At 38.3% G+C, this 18896-nt stretch overlaps 1 protein-coding gene across 5 annotated transcripts in view; it reads right to left on the bottom strand.

Moving 5' to 3' along the window:
* phc2a (polyhomeotic homolog 2a (Drosophila)) overlaps positions 1-18896 on the bottom strand; it is a 90142-nt gene that overhangs the window by 48984 nt on the left and 22262 nt on the right. For 3 of the 5 annotated variants that reach the window (XM_015337127.2, XM_015337131.2, XM_015337128.2), the window contains exon 3: positions 2910-3140. In XM_015337127.2, the coding sequence (XP_015192613.2) occupies positions 2910-3065 (156 nt within the window). In that variant the 5' untranslated portion in view covers positions 3066-3140. Of the gene's footprint in view, positions 1-2909; positions 3141-9355; positions 9442-18823; positions 18894-18896 lie in introns of those variants that run through there. The other 2 variants (XM_015337130.2, XM_015337129.2) reach the window with 2 other exon arrangements.

Below are 18896 nucleotides of genomic sequence, written 5' to 3'. Positions count from 1 at the left end.
AACATTATGTTGTGAGAACTACAAGACAACTTTTGCTAAGTTTGCTCTGTTTCTCCATCAAGCCCACCGAAAAACTTGATATTTATTTAGGCAAAAAAAACAGTTGATTTTATATTTCCCTATTTTATTTAGTTTTCCATGCCTTTATTGTTTCCTGCTTAAATTCTTGTCTTTAAATTACTTTTAGCACACTGCATTCTGGAGCAAAATCTTCAAAAATCCCCCTTGGTTTGCTGTCATATGGAAAAGCGAATTCATTTAGGATTTGTTGGAGAGTTGGAAGGGAATACTATGGTACTACAAGGTAATGGATGTAACAATGAGATGCATCCGTGAGCCTTCCTATCCTGCACGGTATTCCCATAACTGGATTACTAATAAAACACAGGCTGTGTTACAAGATGTTTGAATGTGTTCACTGAAACTGGAGACTGGAGACCTAAGCTGTAATGACTAGGAGAAAAAAAATAACAATAATACCTGAATCATATTGTTATTTATAGAATGCACTGAGAGACTGGCAAATTAAATTAAAAAATGTACTATTCAATTTCAAACCTTTGTTGAATTCTGTGCATTTCTTTAGTGTGCCAGCAGATGGCAGTACGAGCCGTGTTTTAATAGGTACTTCCAGAGCTCTTGTTCAGATTGCCGATCTGCAAGACGTACTGTACATTAGACATTGCAACACTGACAAGTAATTTCTTGTTTCTTAATTGCACGCTTATATTCTGTTCTCTCTTGCTTATGTTCACGACAGTTTCTCACCGATGTCAGCTAAGGTCAACAGTAGGGCTTATATTTTTTTCTTTCTCATTTTTCTTTCTCATGCTTTACAGAATTTCCAGTAAGAAAATACAAAAAAATAGTCAGATTTATTATGTTAATAATTATTCATATAAAAAACGTATTATTCATATATAAGTACTATAGAACTACAAGTTAAAGTTGGATTTCTTTTTTTTTGTTTTGCTCCAGGCTAATCATAGCAATGCTTTTCTAATCTGTATTTCTCCGTCTACTCATGCAACATCATATTTCTGGTGATTAACTCAGACAAAGTGGAGCCCATAAAAGATCTAGCAAGGCTCCACATCTGTCACTGAAGTACCATATCAGATTTCTTTGCCATTGCATTTAAATTGCCTTTAGGCATTTGATAACAGTAGAACTCGGTCACCACAGCACCATACAAATCCTTTTAATTTCTTGATTTTCATTTTCATACAGTACTGTATATTCATTGTCAGCACCAGCCTGCAGCTACAGTCAATCATGTGTTTCTTTATTGTTCAGTGCCTGCTGTACAGTAGTTGCAATTAGAAAATTCTAACAGCAAAGGCTACTCTCACATCTGGATTTACTAGAAATTGCACATCACCAGTTTTCATCCAGAGTAAACCTTCTAATTTAACATGTTATCTTTGTTATATACAAAAAGGATGAATAAAACCCAAAGTACTTTGAGGCCCTGGCAACTTATTATATTAGGAACAAGTGATAGGTTTATTCCATGCTGAAAAGAGAAGAAACAACATTTTGTTTTCTTTCTTCTCTTTTCAGCATGGAATAAACCTATTAGTTGTTCCTTTGCAGCCTGAACTACTTTTTTTATTAGGCTGACTTCTTATGTTTTGTTTTTTTAAAGCAGCATATGTGCTCTGAATGTGGTTTTTGCACATACGGTAATTCTCCTTAATGCAGCATATATAATTTGGAACTTATTCTTCAAGACTGATCTTACTGATTTTAGTGAGTCAGTAGAAGGATGCTTCCTAATGTACATGCAACTCTGCCTGTTGGCTTCTGCAGGATTGATTCCATATGATTTAGCAGCTACAGGTTCTATGTCTTGCTGATTCACACTGTATCCTCTATTCATGCAAAAATGTCAGCCAATCAAAGGTCTAAGGTAGGCAAGCAGACACTTAGAAATTTTAGACTTTAGGGAGTTCACAAGTAGAGAGTGAGTCTGTGAAGAGATTTGTGGAAGATGCATTTTTAAAATTGTCCATAAAGCTAGTTTTGTTAAATCACTTTAGTTTCAGTTTCAGTGTGCATTTTAGTATGGGATCATGTACAATTCTGGATCTTTTACATTATAATAAATAGAATTTGAATGGCAGAATTGTGCAAGCTAGAAGCAAATAATGTGTAGCATTTATTTTTCCTGAAGCCATTCAAACCTTTTGCAATTCTATATTTGACCAGAAGATGGTACCAGAATTCTTCTAAAACAGTTATTCTTAATCTTGGTCCATGAGTACCTGGAGTATAACTGCACTCATAATCATAAAGTATGAGAAGTCTTTTTTGTTGCCACACATGCAGACTTTCTATGACATACGTTTTAACTAAAAAACAAGTCCTGCTTTATATGAATTTTAATGTAGTGTGAGAATAAAATAAACATTTAAGAGCATCTCTCATGCTGTATAAACCATGGCTCACTCAATTCCTAAAACATAAGGCAAAGGTAATTAACAAGAGCAGTCTGCCTTGTTAAACTAAAAAGCAGTTTGTTCTACATCATTAACAGATGACATTCTAGAAATTACCGGGCAATATCAAGCTCTCTTGTTAGGTTTATATGTGCTTATTGACCTACTAACCAAGTTATTTGTTGGTGGATCTGTGAGTCACAACAGATTTCATTTCACTGTGTGTCATGTCATTGTTGTCACCTGTTCTAGAATTGTGTGCACTTTAAAAATAGATTGAAATCTGTGCATAATGTTGCAGAACTACAAAACCAAAGCACAATATTTGAGGGTAGGATATCGGCATCCTAATAAATACCCCCTGGAGTCCCCCAAACCAGGCGCATGTTTGTTTTAAGAAGCTGACCCTGTTTACCGCATGTCGGAGATTTCTCGGTCGGTTCTCGATCGGGTCTAAGGAGCTCCTACCTGGACAGTCTGCCTGTCAGGGATCCCGCTGTACACGGATATCTGCGGGACTGTCTGCCTTCCATTGCTGCTGCTGCTGCTGGTGCTAATGGTGCTGGTGCTGGCAGTGGTGGAGACAGCGCTGCTGGAGGTAGATGGCACTTGGTCGCTCTCCATGGCACGTTCTCCCTGGCTCACAGATGCACAGCCCACCTGGATCCACGGCTACACCTCAGATTGGCACACCTCAGCCTGGGCAGGATAGAGAAGCAAACACTGCAGAAAAAGCTTGTATATTGCATTGCAATCCCCACCACCACCACGACCATTTATTGTAGTGGTGAAAGCATTTTTGGGAAATCGCAGAATGTGCAGAACTTGATGCACATCAAAGTCTCTGATCATCCCCCTGGGTTCTAAATTTGCACTGCCAGAGGTTGATTTCCAATTTTCCACACTGCCTCTTTTCACAAGTAAAAGACATACAGTAGCTCCTTAAAAAGATCTAACTAGGAGAGAGAATCGAGCACTAAACTAGGTGCATTACCCCATTTAGTCAGATGGTCTCCTTTGTGAAATCAGAATTTAAAGAAGGTACTGAATTTCCTTAATAAAAAAATTGGAATTACTGATTGTTTTTGTGTTACCCACTAAGCCAGTGTGGAATCACCAATTGCTTGATTCACTTCTCTGCCAACAGCTCTAGTACTTCTTGGGAGAGAACGAGGTGTGGGTGTGCTTCTCTGACACGCCCTCCTGTGGAACCATTCATCATCTGACTTGCTGCAAACTCCACAGTGACTGTGAGTCCCTGTTAGCTGAAAAACCGGGAGACTCCAGGCTTTTTATCCTGGTGGAGCTCAGGAAACGGAGTACAGCTGCTTGCAGAACCCCTGCCCTAGTCAGCTCGTGACATGACCCTGGTTCAAATTAGAAACGTATGGATAATTGAACTCAACCTGCATATGGGGCAAGTGACTTCACTGCCTGAGCCAGTCAAGAACACGTAGTTTTGTGCATTTAAATATTTATTTATAAACATAGAGCTTACTGCAGGCATATTTTAATATGTATTAAAGTTGGTTGAGGCACAGTATTTTGCTGAAAAACCTGGTTTGGATTAACTTAGGTCAAAGTATTTGTTCCTGGAATGGGTATAACTTTTTTAGTAATTGTGGTTGAAGAAGGGTTTTAACTGTTGGACTTGTGATTCCCTATCCTAAAAGATTTGAGAAAGGAAACACGCATGGTGACTCAGGCAGGTCCCTTAGTCAAGTCAGTTTGTTTTTCAGCTTATCACTTAGGCAAACACATTCAGAAAGTTTCAGATAGTGCAAATCAAGTGGTGCTATCCGGTTGGTTAATGTAACTTTTGGGTGGATGTTTGGGGACATTAAAAAAAGTTTTTTCTTCATGAGTTTCTCTTCGTAAAACAGAACACTGGAGTTTTACATATGGAAGCACCATCCCTTATTCCTCTGACCTCTTACCCAGTACCTTGTAGACAAAAGGACACAGCTTCAGGTTACTAACAAATTGGCAACTAAAAGGTCATTTAAAGAAACCTGAGAGGAATTAATCCAGAACTTCAAACAGTAACTCATATCCCTGTAATAAAATGACAGGAACTAAACACAGTAGGTGAGTGCTCAAGTGGTGATTTCCTATTAATTGTGCTGAACTGCCAAATTTGTCTTTTTGGTGATTGATGCAACTGTTTGACAGGTTGCACAGCAGTGGCTTGAGAGTGATGGGAAATGTTCTTTGCAGGACTACATGATGAATAAAACACACTTCTCACTTCTCTCTAAAACACACAGTCTCTCTGATTTAAAGCGCCCCATCTAGTGTCTTAGCTTATTTCAACTTACATTGTACCGGACTGAATGACTGTTACGATTATTTTCCCAGTGGACAAAATGCTCACTTCATAGTAAATGATTGAATGGGCAATTTTCTCAAAGTTGGCACACAGGGATAATCGGGCAGATTGTGTTTGCGTATATTACAAGAAGGTTCTTCACCACTGATGAATCTCTGTATAGAAGAAATCCAACCAAATGTGCTGTTAATAAGTAATTAAGAATTTTTGTTCTACAATTTATATACAATTTACAATGTGCCAAGGAAAATATCAGAAGTCCATCCATCCAAAAGCAGAATGTCGCTTGATCCTGGTAGGGGCTGTGTCAACCCAGAGTTTATCCCTGGAGGATAGGGCCTAAATTGGTATTACACCACAGATAGGGTGCCAATTCATTGTGGCTCTCGTGCACACAGGAACAAATAAAATATTATGTTAAACGAAGCCAGAGTGTTACGCCCTCTGCAGCCAGAGGGCGCTCCATCTCTGTCCTGTCCCTAGTTTCCGGTCTGCTGTCCTTCCTGTCCCTCTCTTTCCCTTGGGCTATATATTTCCGGGTCTTGCACTCTGTCCTCGCTCAGCATTGATGTTCGGATGTCCTGAGACCCGCCTAGCACCAGGGCACCCCACGTCCGCTCCCTGAGGGCATAGGTTTCTATACGGCATTCCTGAACTCTTTGCACTATGAGCCCGGGCCTTTTTCCCGTCTCGCCGCTACGCATATGGGTCTTTTTCTGCTCTCCTGCTCCCCACGGTTAGTCCCTTTGGACGTCCGTGACACAGAGTGTCTTAGAGAGGTGAATGGAGACCAGAGTACCTGGCAAAAGCCAACATAAGCCCTGTGCACACACGAAAAGCCCCATACAGGTTGAATCCACAGAGTTAAATGCTGTGGCACCACAACAACAACACAACAAAATGTTCCATTTCACCACTGAAGCTTGTAATAGTGAGGAATGAGGATTTTTTTATGTTTTAAGTGGCATGTTCTTTTACCCTTTTATAGCTTTTTATCCTTTACCTTTTAGTTTTGAAAAAATCAGTTAATTTACCAAAATATAGACATGATTGGCAAGGTGCTGGAGTACCCTAAGACAGCATATAAAATGCGTGCTATCACATCTTAGCATGTAAGAGTATGTATTGCAAAGTCTGAACACTGCTTTTGCTACAGGGTGTATTCAGACAGTTGAACACAATTTTCCATTTTGCATCCAAAGGACTTTAATCAGTTTTCTCCTCCATGCTTGTTCATACTTGAAAGTAATCCACAAACACTCATTTTAAGGGTGGATACCCATCCACAGCTATCATCTTTGAAGATCCATCTCAAACTACAGTTTGCTGCACACCTGCAGTTCACTTTCCTTTAAATGATGAGACAAAGTCTGTCATAAAAAGACAATTTTTAAATATGAAGCAAACATCCTATTAGAATGAACCATGCAGAAATAAAAAAGTATTTTGATGCCAAAGATTAAATCTCTGAATTTGGAAAACAGACTTTTCTTTATGGTTCTATTATATAATTCAAAACAATGACTCGCATCCTTTTTCCAGGAAGAGTTTCAATAAGGTTTTAGTTAGCACCATTGTCTTTGAGTTACTGTATTTGTTGCTATTCCTGTTGGATTTAAGTAACATGTGCTGTATCTAGAGAAATTAGGAGATTAGTTGTTTTAGTGAGCATGTGGATTTGAAGGCTGTTGTTATTGGTGTTGTTCAGAGACAGAAGTGTTGACTGGATCTGAAAAGGAGATATTCCTTATTAAGTGTAGTTGTTAAGCTGTTAAGCACCCTAATTATTTTCACTCTGGGACACAATAACATTTCCCCTCAAATCCCATTAAAAATTCAAACAACATGTTTACAGCTCACAAATTACTTGCAGCTGCTTTCTCACGTTTTAAGGATCTCTTCCAACAATATTCCAATTGTTGTGATGAGTTTGGACTTTAAAAAATATTTTAATTGCCGTTTTTTTAAGAAACACCTGTTTGGATTTTCCATAATGTCTTGAAGTGTTTCTGCCTTCTGATATACATACAGTATAAGATGTTGAATTGGGACAGATACAATGAGGGTTATTGTGACACCATACAAGCAACTTTTTTTTCCTTCTTTGGTCTGATGGGAATTACCAGAGCTTTTTGTGTCAGAAAGTGTTTCAAGAAATTTAAATGATATCTGAAGTGTACTAAGTTATTACTGTAAAGTGTGCACTGTTCATTCCCTTTCAAAGCTACATTAATTTATTAATGTAAGGCTAGTCTTATGCACAGTTGTGCTTATAGAAACTGCAGTGTTTGCTCCTGAATTTGTGACAAATATGAAAAGAAAGAAGTTATCACTATTGACCCACTGGTGAAACAAACATATCATTGTCTCCGTAAGCAGAGTCTTTTTTAAGCTGCTCAGTTTACAAAGTGTTGACTGATATTTTTAAACATTTCTTTTATAGTCATATATTTAACCAAAAGAAAGCAACTGAAAATATTGTCCACTACAAGGAAATTGCATGTAGATGAGGCTTTTCTGTGCTAATTAACTTGCAGTGGGAACTCAGATTAAGGTCTCTTATGCTGATAAAGAAAGCAAGTGCACAGATTATTTTGAAGTGATAGATGAAACTGATATAACAAGAAGAAAGGTATATCACTTTATTGTATAAATCGCATGAACTTTGCCAAGAGCGTCTCTTCACAGGATTTAAGCCTGAATTAGATCAAACCCTCAACCCACCTGCTAATTGCCAGTTGCTAAAACACAAACCCAGTATTTGATGACATCTTTCTGTTTTCAAGTATAGTGCTTACCATTTGAAGTATATAGATGGTTCAGCCACATGTAACCCAATGTTAATAAAAATATTTCTGGTATCTCCATCCTTGTGGTAATTTATTTCAGCATTCTATTTGTAGAACTACAGTGAGCATGTACTGAATTAAAGTTTTCTATCTGCACTTTTATATTGCATTGTGCAATTTAGATTTTTATTTGTCCTTACAAACATGCCTCCCCCTTTGACTTTTGGGTTTAGAGTATGTGCCGAGTATCCATCCATCCATTTTCTAATCTTCTCCATCTGATTGAGTGTCATAGCGGATCCAGAGCCTAACCTGGCAACAGGCACAAGGCAGAATACACCCTGGTGCAGGGCAGACACACAGACACACACACTCACGCCAGGGCCAATTCATAGAACCCAGTTAACCTACTAGGATGTGTTTGGACTGTGGGAGGAAACCTGCACACTTGGAGGAAACCCACACAAACACGGTGAGAACATACAAACTCCACCCAGACAGCACCCCAGGAATTGAACCCAGGGCCCCAGCACTGTGAGATAGCAATGCTGACCACTGCAGCACTGACTTAAATATGTATACAAATGCTCAGATAACTGCTGCTAAGTTTTTTTGTAGTAAATCCTACTAAATAGCAGGAATGGAGGATCACAAAAATAAAATCCTTCTGCTTGAGCTTCCTGTCAAAATGTATAAAGTCAGCTGTGCTACTGTATATACAGTACAGCATTCACAACCCATCAGTGCTTATCAAAACTCACCTACAGCTAAAGCAGATGGACCCACATAATAATGCAGTCTAAAAAATTGAGTTTCACAAACTGAATGTAGTCCTAAAACAACAGACACTTAAAACACATAGACTTTTAAAAGAATTTGACACAAATCAAAACTTATCTGGGCCACTTTCCTCAGTTTGGCAGGTCCTTCTTGTTAGAATAGGCCACATATTTGCATTGCATTCAATGAAAACACAGCTATTTAGTATAGAAAAGTATGGTGACATATTGTGAGCAATTTTGAAATACAGTAGAAGTCCATTTTATGTTACTCTACCAGTTTAACAAAATATTGATTATAGTTATAGAGGTTAACAATAACAGATTGGTTAAAATTACAGAGGTTAATAATTTTACAGTTTCAGACAGTTAAACTAAAGTAAATAACTTAATTGACCAACTTGAGTTTTCACTCAAGACATATTTTCTAAAGTTTATGTAATTCCCTGAATTCATTTAAGTGCAGTTGTGTTTTGTAACAGGTCTGTCTAAAACCACAATGCTGCTAAAGTATGAAGCAGTTTGTCTTTCATCCTCTGTGAAGTCCCATGCCAATCTGTGGTTTTGTTGTAATAACGAACAAATGCAAAAATAAAAGTTTTACTCGGTTAATTCAAACACAAGCTTAACCTGTATGAGAGAGAATGCAGTTCATGTCAGGCACCTCAGATTTGCAAAATGAGCACAATTTGATTCCCTGTTTTTAATCAAATGCGGATCATTGTGCCAATAATCATTTTAAAAATACCTACAGTATACCACTTCTAGAAATATCGAATTTTGCAAAGGACGGTCTGATTTACATGATAATGCAATTCTAAAAGTACAAAAGTAAATCCCAGTCAAACCCAGCCTTGGCTGACCTGACAGTACTTGTATTTAAAGCACACACTGCAAGCCGACTTTATAGCCAGAGGAGTGGTCTTCTAGACATGCCTGGTGGGGTGATAACATTTAATAGCACCCTGCTGAAGCTTTATTAAAAAGTTGCACAGCATATACAGTAGATTAACTTACTCTGATTCAAGCGCTGGCTGCTCTGAAGCATGTCACTCTCTCTTCCATAGACAGGCCAGGAACTAACATTCACGCACTTTCTAACAATCAACTTCCCATTCACTGCTGTCCTAAGCTCCTCCCAGTACAAGAGGCTGTGGCACTAAGCAAACGCACTTCAAAGGCAGCCTGTCCTTCCCTCTTTCTGGATACTTCCTCAAAGGAGGAGGGGGTTAATGAGGAGAGGGGGAGAGGGGGTTAGACATGACTTCCTTGACCGACAAGCCCAACAGCTACATTAACGTCCCTGGTCCTGCAAGCTGGCCAAATGTACGCCCTTCAAGAAGACTAACTGAAGTGTGAAGGAAATGTACACCTGTCACACTGCTGGGTTCCTCTAAGTACAAACACACCCTTTGTGGACACATCACTTTGAGTTCCACACAATACTTTTATTCATAGCTCCTAACCCTACTGAGCTTCTTGAGATACTCTTGCTTACTGCTGCCATTTGAGATTTTCTGTAAATATTTTGTGTACATTTTCTCCCCATCCCCCCCTTAAAGTATTGATTTTCTTGACAACATTTAAGGTCCCAAAATAACTTTTCTTTCAAGTTAAGTCCATGTTGCATTGCTTTTTGTCGTCTTTCAGGAAGGCTTGGCTCAGTTAAAATGCGCCAAGTCTTTTTCAAGAACTGTATTAATCTTCAGTCCACCACCTTCAAGGCTGTTGAGTGAGCAGCATTTTTTATGTAGTCATTACAATGGCGACAAACATTCTAAGCCTGAGGATAGAGCAGAAATTAATAAATGCAGGCGGGTTTCCTTCATTATACAGCCGGCTGGTGTAGCACACTGCACATTATCTCCACTCAATTGCCTCTTTCCTCCTGACCAGACGCCAACTGGCTAGTGCTCAGCCACCCATGAAGCTCAGTGATCTCTCCTGCTGTAGACTGCATCCCATAAATATCTGAGTGCTATCTTCATTTTCTTTCAGTGTCCTGTTCTGTCATTTCTTCCTTTGTGGTGGCCTTGTCAGAACCTGTTCTATACATGTATCTGTAACATATAAAAGCTGATCTGAAGCAACTTACTCTAAGGTACAACAGCGGCATCTAACTTGGGATTTGAACCGACAACCATCCAGGTATAAATCCAAAACGCTATCCACTGCTGCTCTCATTAGTGACTGCTCTCTGGACCGTTGCCTGGCTAAAACCATTGATTTGCATCACATCCCAGCATTGGGAACTGAAGGTTGTGAAATTACAGTCTTTATTGTGTTCAACCTTATATTCACCTTCAAAAGCCATTACAATTAACAGGAGCTTCTGACTTTTCAAGTACAGTATTATTGGAAATGCATCCATTAAGGTGTGGATTAGTATTGATAATTCATATTTTCTTCCAAGTCAATTTAACTCTGTTCCAGTTTCAAACTTTCCTAAAAAAAGAACAGCCTGTTTTTCCTTGCCAGGTGAAATATATTGATATTGTTAATGAAGTACAGGCAATATCTATTTTATTTGCAGTATTACGCAATGAAACACACTGTAAACTGCCAGTGACGTACAGTACGCTATTTTCTCTGTCAGCGCTCGTATTCAGCAAAAACAGTAAATTGATCTCCAGCCGTAGTATGCTTTCTATGGCAGCAGTTTAGAAAGCTGGCCGTCTGACATGAAACAGCGGTTGCTTTTGGATCAGAACTATAGCTGCTAAATTGATGCTGTTGCTTGGATCATTATGTTGCCTATGAAGCCACAGCGGGGTTCCACAGAGCAGTGAGCATGAGCCCTCACCGGCAATCACAAACTGTCCCTTGCAGGTGATGTCATCTCCCAGCAAAAATGCACTGGCAGATGCAGCCAAGACTACCACAATCTTACGAATGATTGACCTTTTCAAGAGGAAATGTCTTCTAAGCTCAAGCTGGGTTTGATGAGGGTTTGAATAGGTCAAACAATCACTGCTGCCGAGAAAGGCCTCTTGTAATAATAATAATATGATGTAATGCCATTCTAAAGGTAGAGCAGCCTGCTATAAAATGAGAAGCAATTCTGAGAAACGAATTTTTGTCACTCTGATAATAAGTGTACTATAAAACTCCTACTCTGAAAGACTCCTGTTCTTGTTTAAGAGGACTGGGAGTCTTGAGAGATTGCCTTAATAAAAAAAATTAGAAACTGCCAAGTGCATAAGAAAATTGCCATGATTTTGCAAACATTCAGTACTCCTACACCAGCATTACATTACACTAAACATACAAACTTGTAGACTTGCCTCATTTGTTACAAAAGTACATTCATACACAAAAATTACAAAAAAAATGCACAGTACTATACATTTAGAGATCTAAAATAAAATAAAACATACCCATGATGTGGCTATTACAGACAGAATTAGAATGGTTGAAATAGGCCTAAGTTAAATTAACAAACAGAAGTCAGGCATAATGCATCCTGCTGAAGGATGGATCAAGCTGTCAACAAGTGACCAAGCAACTATTTCTGTGAAGGTGGAGCAGCATTATTAAAGAGAATGATGCTTATTCAATAGGACAAAAACCAGACCACATCAAAGAGCCTTCCCACCCCCACCCATGCAGGCGCTGCCCAGATGGACGTAACTCTCTCTGCTGGCCTGGACAGGAAGCAAGAGTGCATAAAGTTTGATCTTTTCCCTGTGTCCTGAAAAGGCCAACCACCAACTGTCAGTTAGCCACATCTTAGCTGTTTCCAGTGGGCTGTTAGAGGCTTTTATTAGTCACTCTCAATGGGTAGTTCATCAAAACAGGAATCATTATTTTTAAATCCCCTTTTTATAACTGAAGAAACTGACTTGTTTGCCTCCAACAGAAGATTTTAGTTAATGCTATGCTTGCACAAGGCTAACATCACCTTCATAACCTTTCAGAACTACTTCATAAACACTACAGTAAAACAACATGTGTAACAACCATATAGCAAAATAAAAATTTAATATAAACATGCTAAGACCACTGATAATGAGCTACATGTGCAGAAAGTCCTTCTGAACTCTGAAGTCGTTTGTGGTGTATTTCTTCATCTTAACCTGACCTCTCTCTGCCTGGAATTCAACTTTTAACTATCAGCTGAAACTGTCTAGTTAAGAGAATAAATACTTGTGTGCCTGTGATGCCATGTGTTTAAAAGATTATGTATGTTGATACATCATGCTGTATTGTATAGTGTTTAAAGAAGTTATGACAAGAGTTTTTTTTAACCTTATTCAAGGAAATCATTATTGTAAAATAAGTTAGAAAAGCTGGTAAAGTTCCTGTTAAAGACCTTTAAAAGACATTAAAAATAATCCTGTTATATGAACATGGATAGAATACTGGATTAAAAACTGTCAGCACCAGAATAGACAAATGCATCTTAGACAAAAAAAGAGCCCATAAGAGCTCAGAGTATTCTTGGCTACAGTTAATGGAGACTATTAAATTAGTTGTTCTGATTTAATGGCACATTCTTTCTATAAAGCAACAATTGCCGATGACACAGGGGCAATATAAAAGCCCTCATTCATACATCTGAAATGCTTTTTAGGCACCCAGCTGTTAAATTGTGTAAAGTTAATATACTGTAGCTCTGTTCTGCCTATTACTGGGTGGATCGTGTCATGACTGTGCTGTCTTCTTCGCTTCAGGTACAGTATGTCAGTCAATCAAGCCATAATTAAGTTGATTCTGCTGTTACGTTCCTACATAATTAGTCATGCCTAGGGTAGTTAAAATATATTTAATGCTGAAGTGTTTTCATTTGTATGCCTGCTTACCACAGAGAATTAAAATGTCCTGCTTTGCTCTCCTTGAAAAATAATAGGTGGTTAACATTGCTTCTTCTAGACTTTAAGTTATTTATCAAATCCTTGTGTCAGATTGCTGACTTGAATTGGTTAGAACCTCACCTAAAGAGTTTGTTAGCAGCATGTTATTTGACCTGCAAAACCAGGTGCAAAATGGCCCTCTGAGTACTGTATTGAGCACCACAGATGCCTTTTATACATTTTATAAGGCAGGAGTGGTCTGACCTCCAATTACCTCTCTCACACAAATGTTGCTTTGAGTTTTGAGTGGGGCCTGAAAATGTCACGTTTTCAAGATTTAAGAGATTTCATTAAAATATGCAGGTTCGTTTCATTAATTCAAATACTGAATCAACAGAGATTGAGATTTGCACTTAATAATATAAATTAGGAGATGACTTTTTTTGTTTTTTGACCCAAAGGTTGCATTAATAATATAAAGTACACCGAAACAGCATTTTACAAAATACTTTGCTGAAAATTGTACGCATGCCTTGGAATGGTTACCTCTGTTGACTCTACTTTTAGTAAAACTCCCTCTCATTCATTGTGCTGTAGCATTCTAGTTTTGTTCTAGTATGCCCATGATTGTTTGTTTTTCCATGAGATTAAAGCCATAACCGTTATCACACATGTCTAGTCTGGTGTCACTTCTGTCACTTCAACATAGGTCTAGAAAGAAGCACATGTTCTCCTACAAAGCTTTCAACTGCTTTCACAAACAAGAAAGTCTGTGTCCTCTCTAGAAGTTTTCAGTTTCCCCTTTCACTTAATGTCATTGCCTCTTTTTTTGTTTTAGGGTCTTAAAATTATATGTTAACTCCATCTCAAAGTCATTATGATTCATGTTTGTCAACCTAGAGTAAACACTTAGGAAAGCCAGTATATTAGAATGCTGGAGGAAATGTGCTTTGTTTTGTTTTTCTTTGTTGCCAGCTGCTAATCTAGGTGATGAAGATGTTATTCAGAGGCAGGGACAGATCCTTTCTTTTAAAGCAGCTTTGCTAGTCTTGGCCAATACTATTTGTCAGGCATATGCTTAGGTTGGCTGAGGCCAAAATGGACCTTTTAAATTAAATATACAGGTATCTGAAAATTGGTTTGGCTGGCTGAAAATGCTGGGTATTAAATTAAAGGGGAACTGGAGTCCCAATTTCTCAGACTGGTTATTATATCTCGATAACAAAATAAGTTAATTGACGGTATCACAACAATATTTTGTTTTTACATTTTACAAATTCCAAGTTAAACACAACATTGTGAACTTTGTGAAAGTACTGTATAGTACACATGTTGAGAGTTCATGAGAATTGTGACGTGAAGCAGCCCTTCCTGCTCACTAGTCACTCTAATGACTAATGTGGGAGGTGTAGTGTTGTGATGGTTAGAACCTCACAGCTCAAGGGTGCCGAGTTCATTTCTGGCCTTGCGCCTTTCCTTGTGGACTTCACATACTGTATTTTCTCCATGCAATTATTTTCTTTCAAGACACAGAGGCTAGGTCTCATGGACTATGTAAAATCATCCCTTTCAGGACTAGTGTATTGAGAATGGAGCTGGACTCCACACCCCATTACTCTGTTCTGTCGGGAGCTCCGGTGTCTTTCTGACCTGCTCTTGGACACCAGTATGTGTTATATATATGAAGATACCTGGATCCCATCTGTCCTTGGAAAATGCAATAATTTGTTTGGCCATTTTTTCCTTTTTTTCTATGTCAATTATTCTTACATGCTGTTCTTCCAACCTCTTTTCTGCTTTGTTCCCTTACTTGTTTCATATCCACATTAAACCCATGATAGCAGCAAAGAGTGGAAAGAATGCTTTCCAGTAAGCTTTTAAGAGACATACCCGGTCTGTGTTCTTCAAATTCCAGAAGAAAAAGGGTTAAATATCTTAACCAAGTCTGATTTCGTCGTTGCTGGGACAGGAAATTAAACATGTTCAGTATATTGTCACCAGGGAAACAGATGTGCATAACGATTACCTTTCTATTTCCTCAGATGCATTTAACCTTCCCTTAATTCAACTGTCTTCTCAAAAACATAGCTGCACAGTGTGCACAGTGCATGCATACAGCACACAAGCAATCTCCAAGAGCTATTAGATAGGTCATTATAGATATATGAAGCTTTGTGTTTTTTTGTACAAGTCATATCATGCAATGTCAAATGCAATCCACTTGCTAATAGAAATAAGAGTGCTTGATGGAATTGCAGTAAGACCAGATGCTCAGATCTTAGTATAGCAGTGCTGCTTCAGATATAGCAAACTAGTGTATAGTAGCAGCACTGCTTGGATTATCTGCAGTTGTATTTGCCTCCTGAAAGAAAGCATTATCACTAATACGACAATTAAAATAATGCTTTTTGGGTTTTAAATATATCAAAAACCAATGTACTGTACTATAAAGGACTTCAACTGGTGTCTGTAATATACACAACAAGAGGTTCATCAGCTTAGGACTTCCAACCAAAACCTTCTTATGTCTTAAATAAGGCACTCCAAAAAAGTGAATATGAAAAAGAAGTGTTAAATAGAAATAGAATATAATAATATTGAGAAATATTAATTAACTGTCCATTCTGAAACAGTGCAGCAAATCTAGAGGTGAGGTTTTCTTAATAGTCCACCAGGTAAGAAAAATCATTTCTTGCTTTTGAACACCGAAAACTCTGCCTCTAAAAGCTGCTGCAAAAAGAAAGAAAATTGAAGCATCTGTTTGGTCATTCCAACCGTTCTGTGCTGCCTCTGTGCTGCAGTGTTGGCTGGGATGTGAGAGTGTGTGACGAGGAGGGTGCTGTTTGTGACACCTGGGCTTCTGTCTCTGAACAACCAAGAGGAGCAGATAAACAGTGAAACAGACACTGCTGGGATGTCCCTCCATTACAGCATCCCTTCTCACCACTGATGAGCCATTAATTCCCATCACTTTTGGATGAATCTACCAAAGAATAGGAAATAATCTCTTTGTTATACTGTATACAGTACAGTATATACATCTATTTGCTAATTTATACTGTAATATATATTCCTTATATTTCTGTGCACTATCCAATCATGTTTTACTAAAAAGGGAGGTCTTATATAATTTTGTTTCCTTTTATCACTTAGCAAAATATTGGATTGCAGGGTAGAATTATGCCATTTTATTAGTCTTTTAATTTAGTGATAAATATTTTAGCAGTAGTGGTTTAGTAGGTGCACGTGACATACACTTACAAGTACTGTATTTTGTCTGTTGTGTTTTGCTAACAACTGCATGAAAGTGAGGGGACTGGGCTTCTTTTCAATGTAAAAGGGCTGTCTGTTAAAAGAAGCACAGCGGGAGGGTTTGCTTTTACTGCTTTTTAAAGCAAGCATAACAAGACTGCGGTGCTACTTAACTCTGGTGTGTTGAAGACAATTCATCAGTTCAGTTCCCCAGTGACGGCGAACACTGTGATCACGAGAAAGGTCTGGGTCAGGTCAGTGGAGAGAATAATACAGCCAGTGTTAATCTCTACTCTCCATGTAAAGGCAGTCCAAATGAACTGAAGAGGGAATAGCAACACAGTGCAAATAACTCTGCTACCTGAATCTCATAAAACAGAGCCTCAACCAAATCACTTACTGTAGGAGCTGAACTGAACTGAGAGTCTGGCCTGCCCACAGAATAAGGATGACCTGCCTCCAGTGCTAGTTATTCAACCCTCCACATGCATAAAATGGAAAACAATTCACCATATACTGTATACAGGTCTCTCTTTTTCTGATAAATAATGTCTCATATTTGCATACAGTACATGGTTTTTCAATGACACCTCATTTTCAAGTATTTAAATAGCTCACAAAACTATAGCACAGTTTACCCTGTTTGCTGAACTGTGTAACTATCCTTAAGGTGATCGTTTATACATTTAGAAAGAGAAAGTTTCCTCAAAGATGTAGTTTGGTTTTGGAAGTCAACTGTTTTATTTCCATTGCTCTCCAAAATCCACTAATCACAGAACTGTAAAGAAACCTCAGTCTGAGTTCAAATGGGCACCAGCGATCATTTTACAGTAAACCCTTCGTTTATTGGATTTCAGACTTAATGGACAAAATCTGCTAAAGGGGAGTTTTGTCTGTAAAATGTTGGACTTTCCCCATAAAAACCGGAATGCACAAATAATAAAAACACAACATACTGTAGGTTTAAAATTCAGGAATATCAATGGTGTCCTATAAGGATAGGTCCATTGCTGCCAGTAGGCATTTTTTGTGTTTCTTATACTTTAGAAAATTTTAAATCAGCTTTTTTTAATGACGTATGAAATAAAGGCCTTGTATATTTATGATAAAAAAGGCACAGGAGCAATTTTCATTAACCATTGATAATGATTGTTAAAAAAGAAGTCTAAAGATCAAGGAAGCATCAGGAAACATGCTGTATACTGTATACTGTGCAGGATATTATACATATTTTTCATATAATATATAAAACATCACATGTGATTTAACAGACATTTACCAATCATAGACATTCCTTCCCCCCATAAGTCTGTTAAACTGAGGGTTTATTGTACTGTAATTGGTAGCACAAATGTTAATGCTTTAGCTGCTATACAGAACATAAAATAACAAAGTATAAAATGATGGTATTTAAGCGCCTAAATGGTTTTAATTCACAATAATTTCTTCATTGCAAAGGTGGAGGAAAAATCCACACACTATACATACCTGCAGTAGTCTCCAGTGCCTTATTTAGATTCTTCAGGGGTTAAGGAAGGGACTCCCATTTGTAAGACCAGAAATGTGTTGAACTGCATGCATGACTAAATCCAGGAATATGAGATTCTGCTCTCACAACAGTAGTTGATTCAGTTTGTAACAGTTACAGTTAATTACAGTTAAATTGACGTCAGTTGTGTCTGAGAGGAGAGCTTGTGTGAAATTAGTCTGTCATTCCGCAGTCTCCTTCCAGAGTGAGGCTTGCACTAATATTTCTCATTGCTCAGAACCTCCCATCAAAATTGTATCTCCATACTTCCCAGCTCTGCCTCCTTCCCCTTAAATATATGAAATATTAAGTATATTAAGAGAAGTCATTCTGAGAAAAAAATATTTTTTTGTGTTTAAAATCTGTGATTTGGTTTTGCATCGTTCCTTTATTAACCCTAACCCTAACCCCCCACCACCAAGGGGCAATAACCTTGCTCAAGGAAAAAAGCACCTCTTTCAGATTCAAAATTCAGACATCCAAACTCTCCTAGGGAGAGCTCCCCGGAAAAAAATGAATAAAAATTTTTTGAGAGTCAGCTCTTCGTCAGAAAGAGCATTTTGAGCTAACCATGAACAAAGAAGATTGCAGCACGTCTGAGAGATGTTATAAAACGGAGTCAGTAAAAGGCACGTATTGGCATGAAGATGGACTCGAAACGCGCTGCCTGCCCTCTAGGCCAGATTGGTGGATGGTTGGTTGGGTGTTTAGAGGAGTATCTGGGAGTGTCTCTACCTCTGCAGCTAGATACACTGGCAGTACGTGGAGCGCTGCATTGTTAGCAGTGAGAGTAAGAGCATGAGAAAACCAAGTAGAAAGAAGACAGACGGGAGGAAAAACTCAACCTTCCCATGTCTTGCGGCAAACCAGGCAGGAAAAAGAAACAACTTCAGAGACAAAGGCATGTCCTACCTTCCATCGCCCCCCACAACTGTCTTGACTGCCTGTATGACATCCAGCCCCCCGAGACGCCAATGCACACGCA

Source organism: Lepisosteus oculatus, chromosome 25 (assembly GCF_040954835.1).
Source record: "Lepisosteus oculatus isolate fLepOcu1 chromosome 25, fLepOcu1.hap2, whole genome shotgun sequence".
In the NCBI taxonomy this organism is placed as follows: domain Eukaryota; kingdom Metazoa; phylum Chordata; class Actinopteri; order Semionotiformes; family Lepisosteidae; genus Lepisosteus; species Lepisosteus oculatus.
The sequence above is the reverse complement of the archived record's forward strand: the minus strand, read 5'-3'. Positions and strand labels throughout refer to the sequence as shown.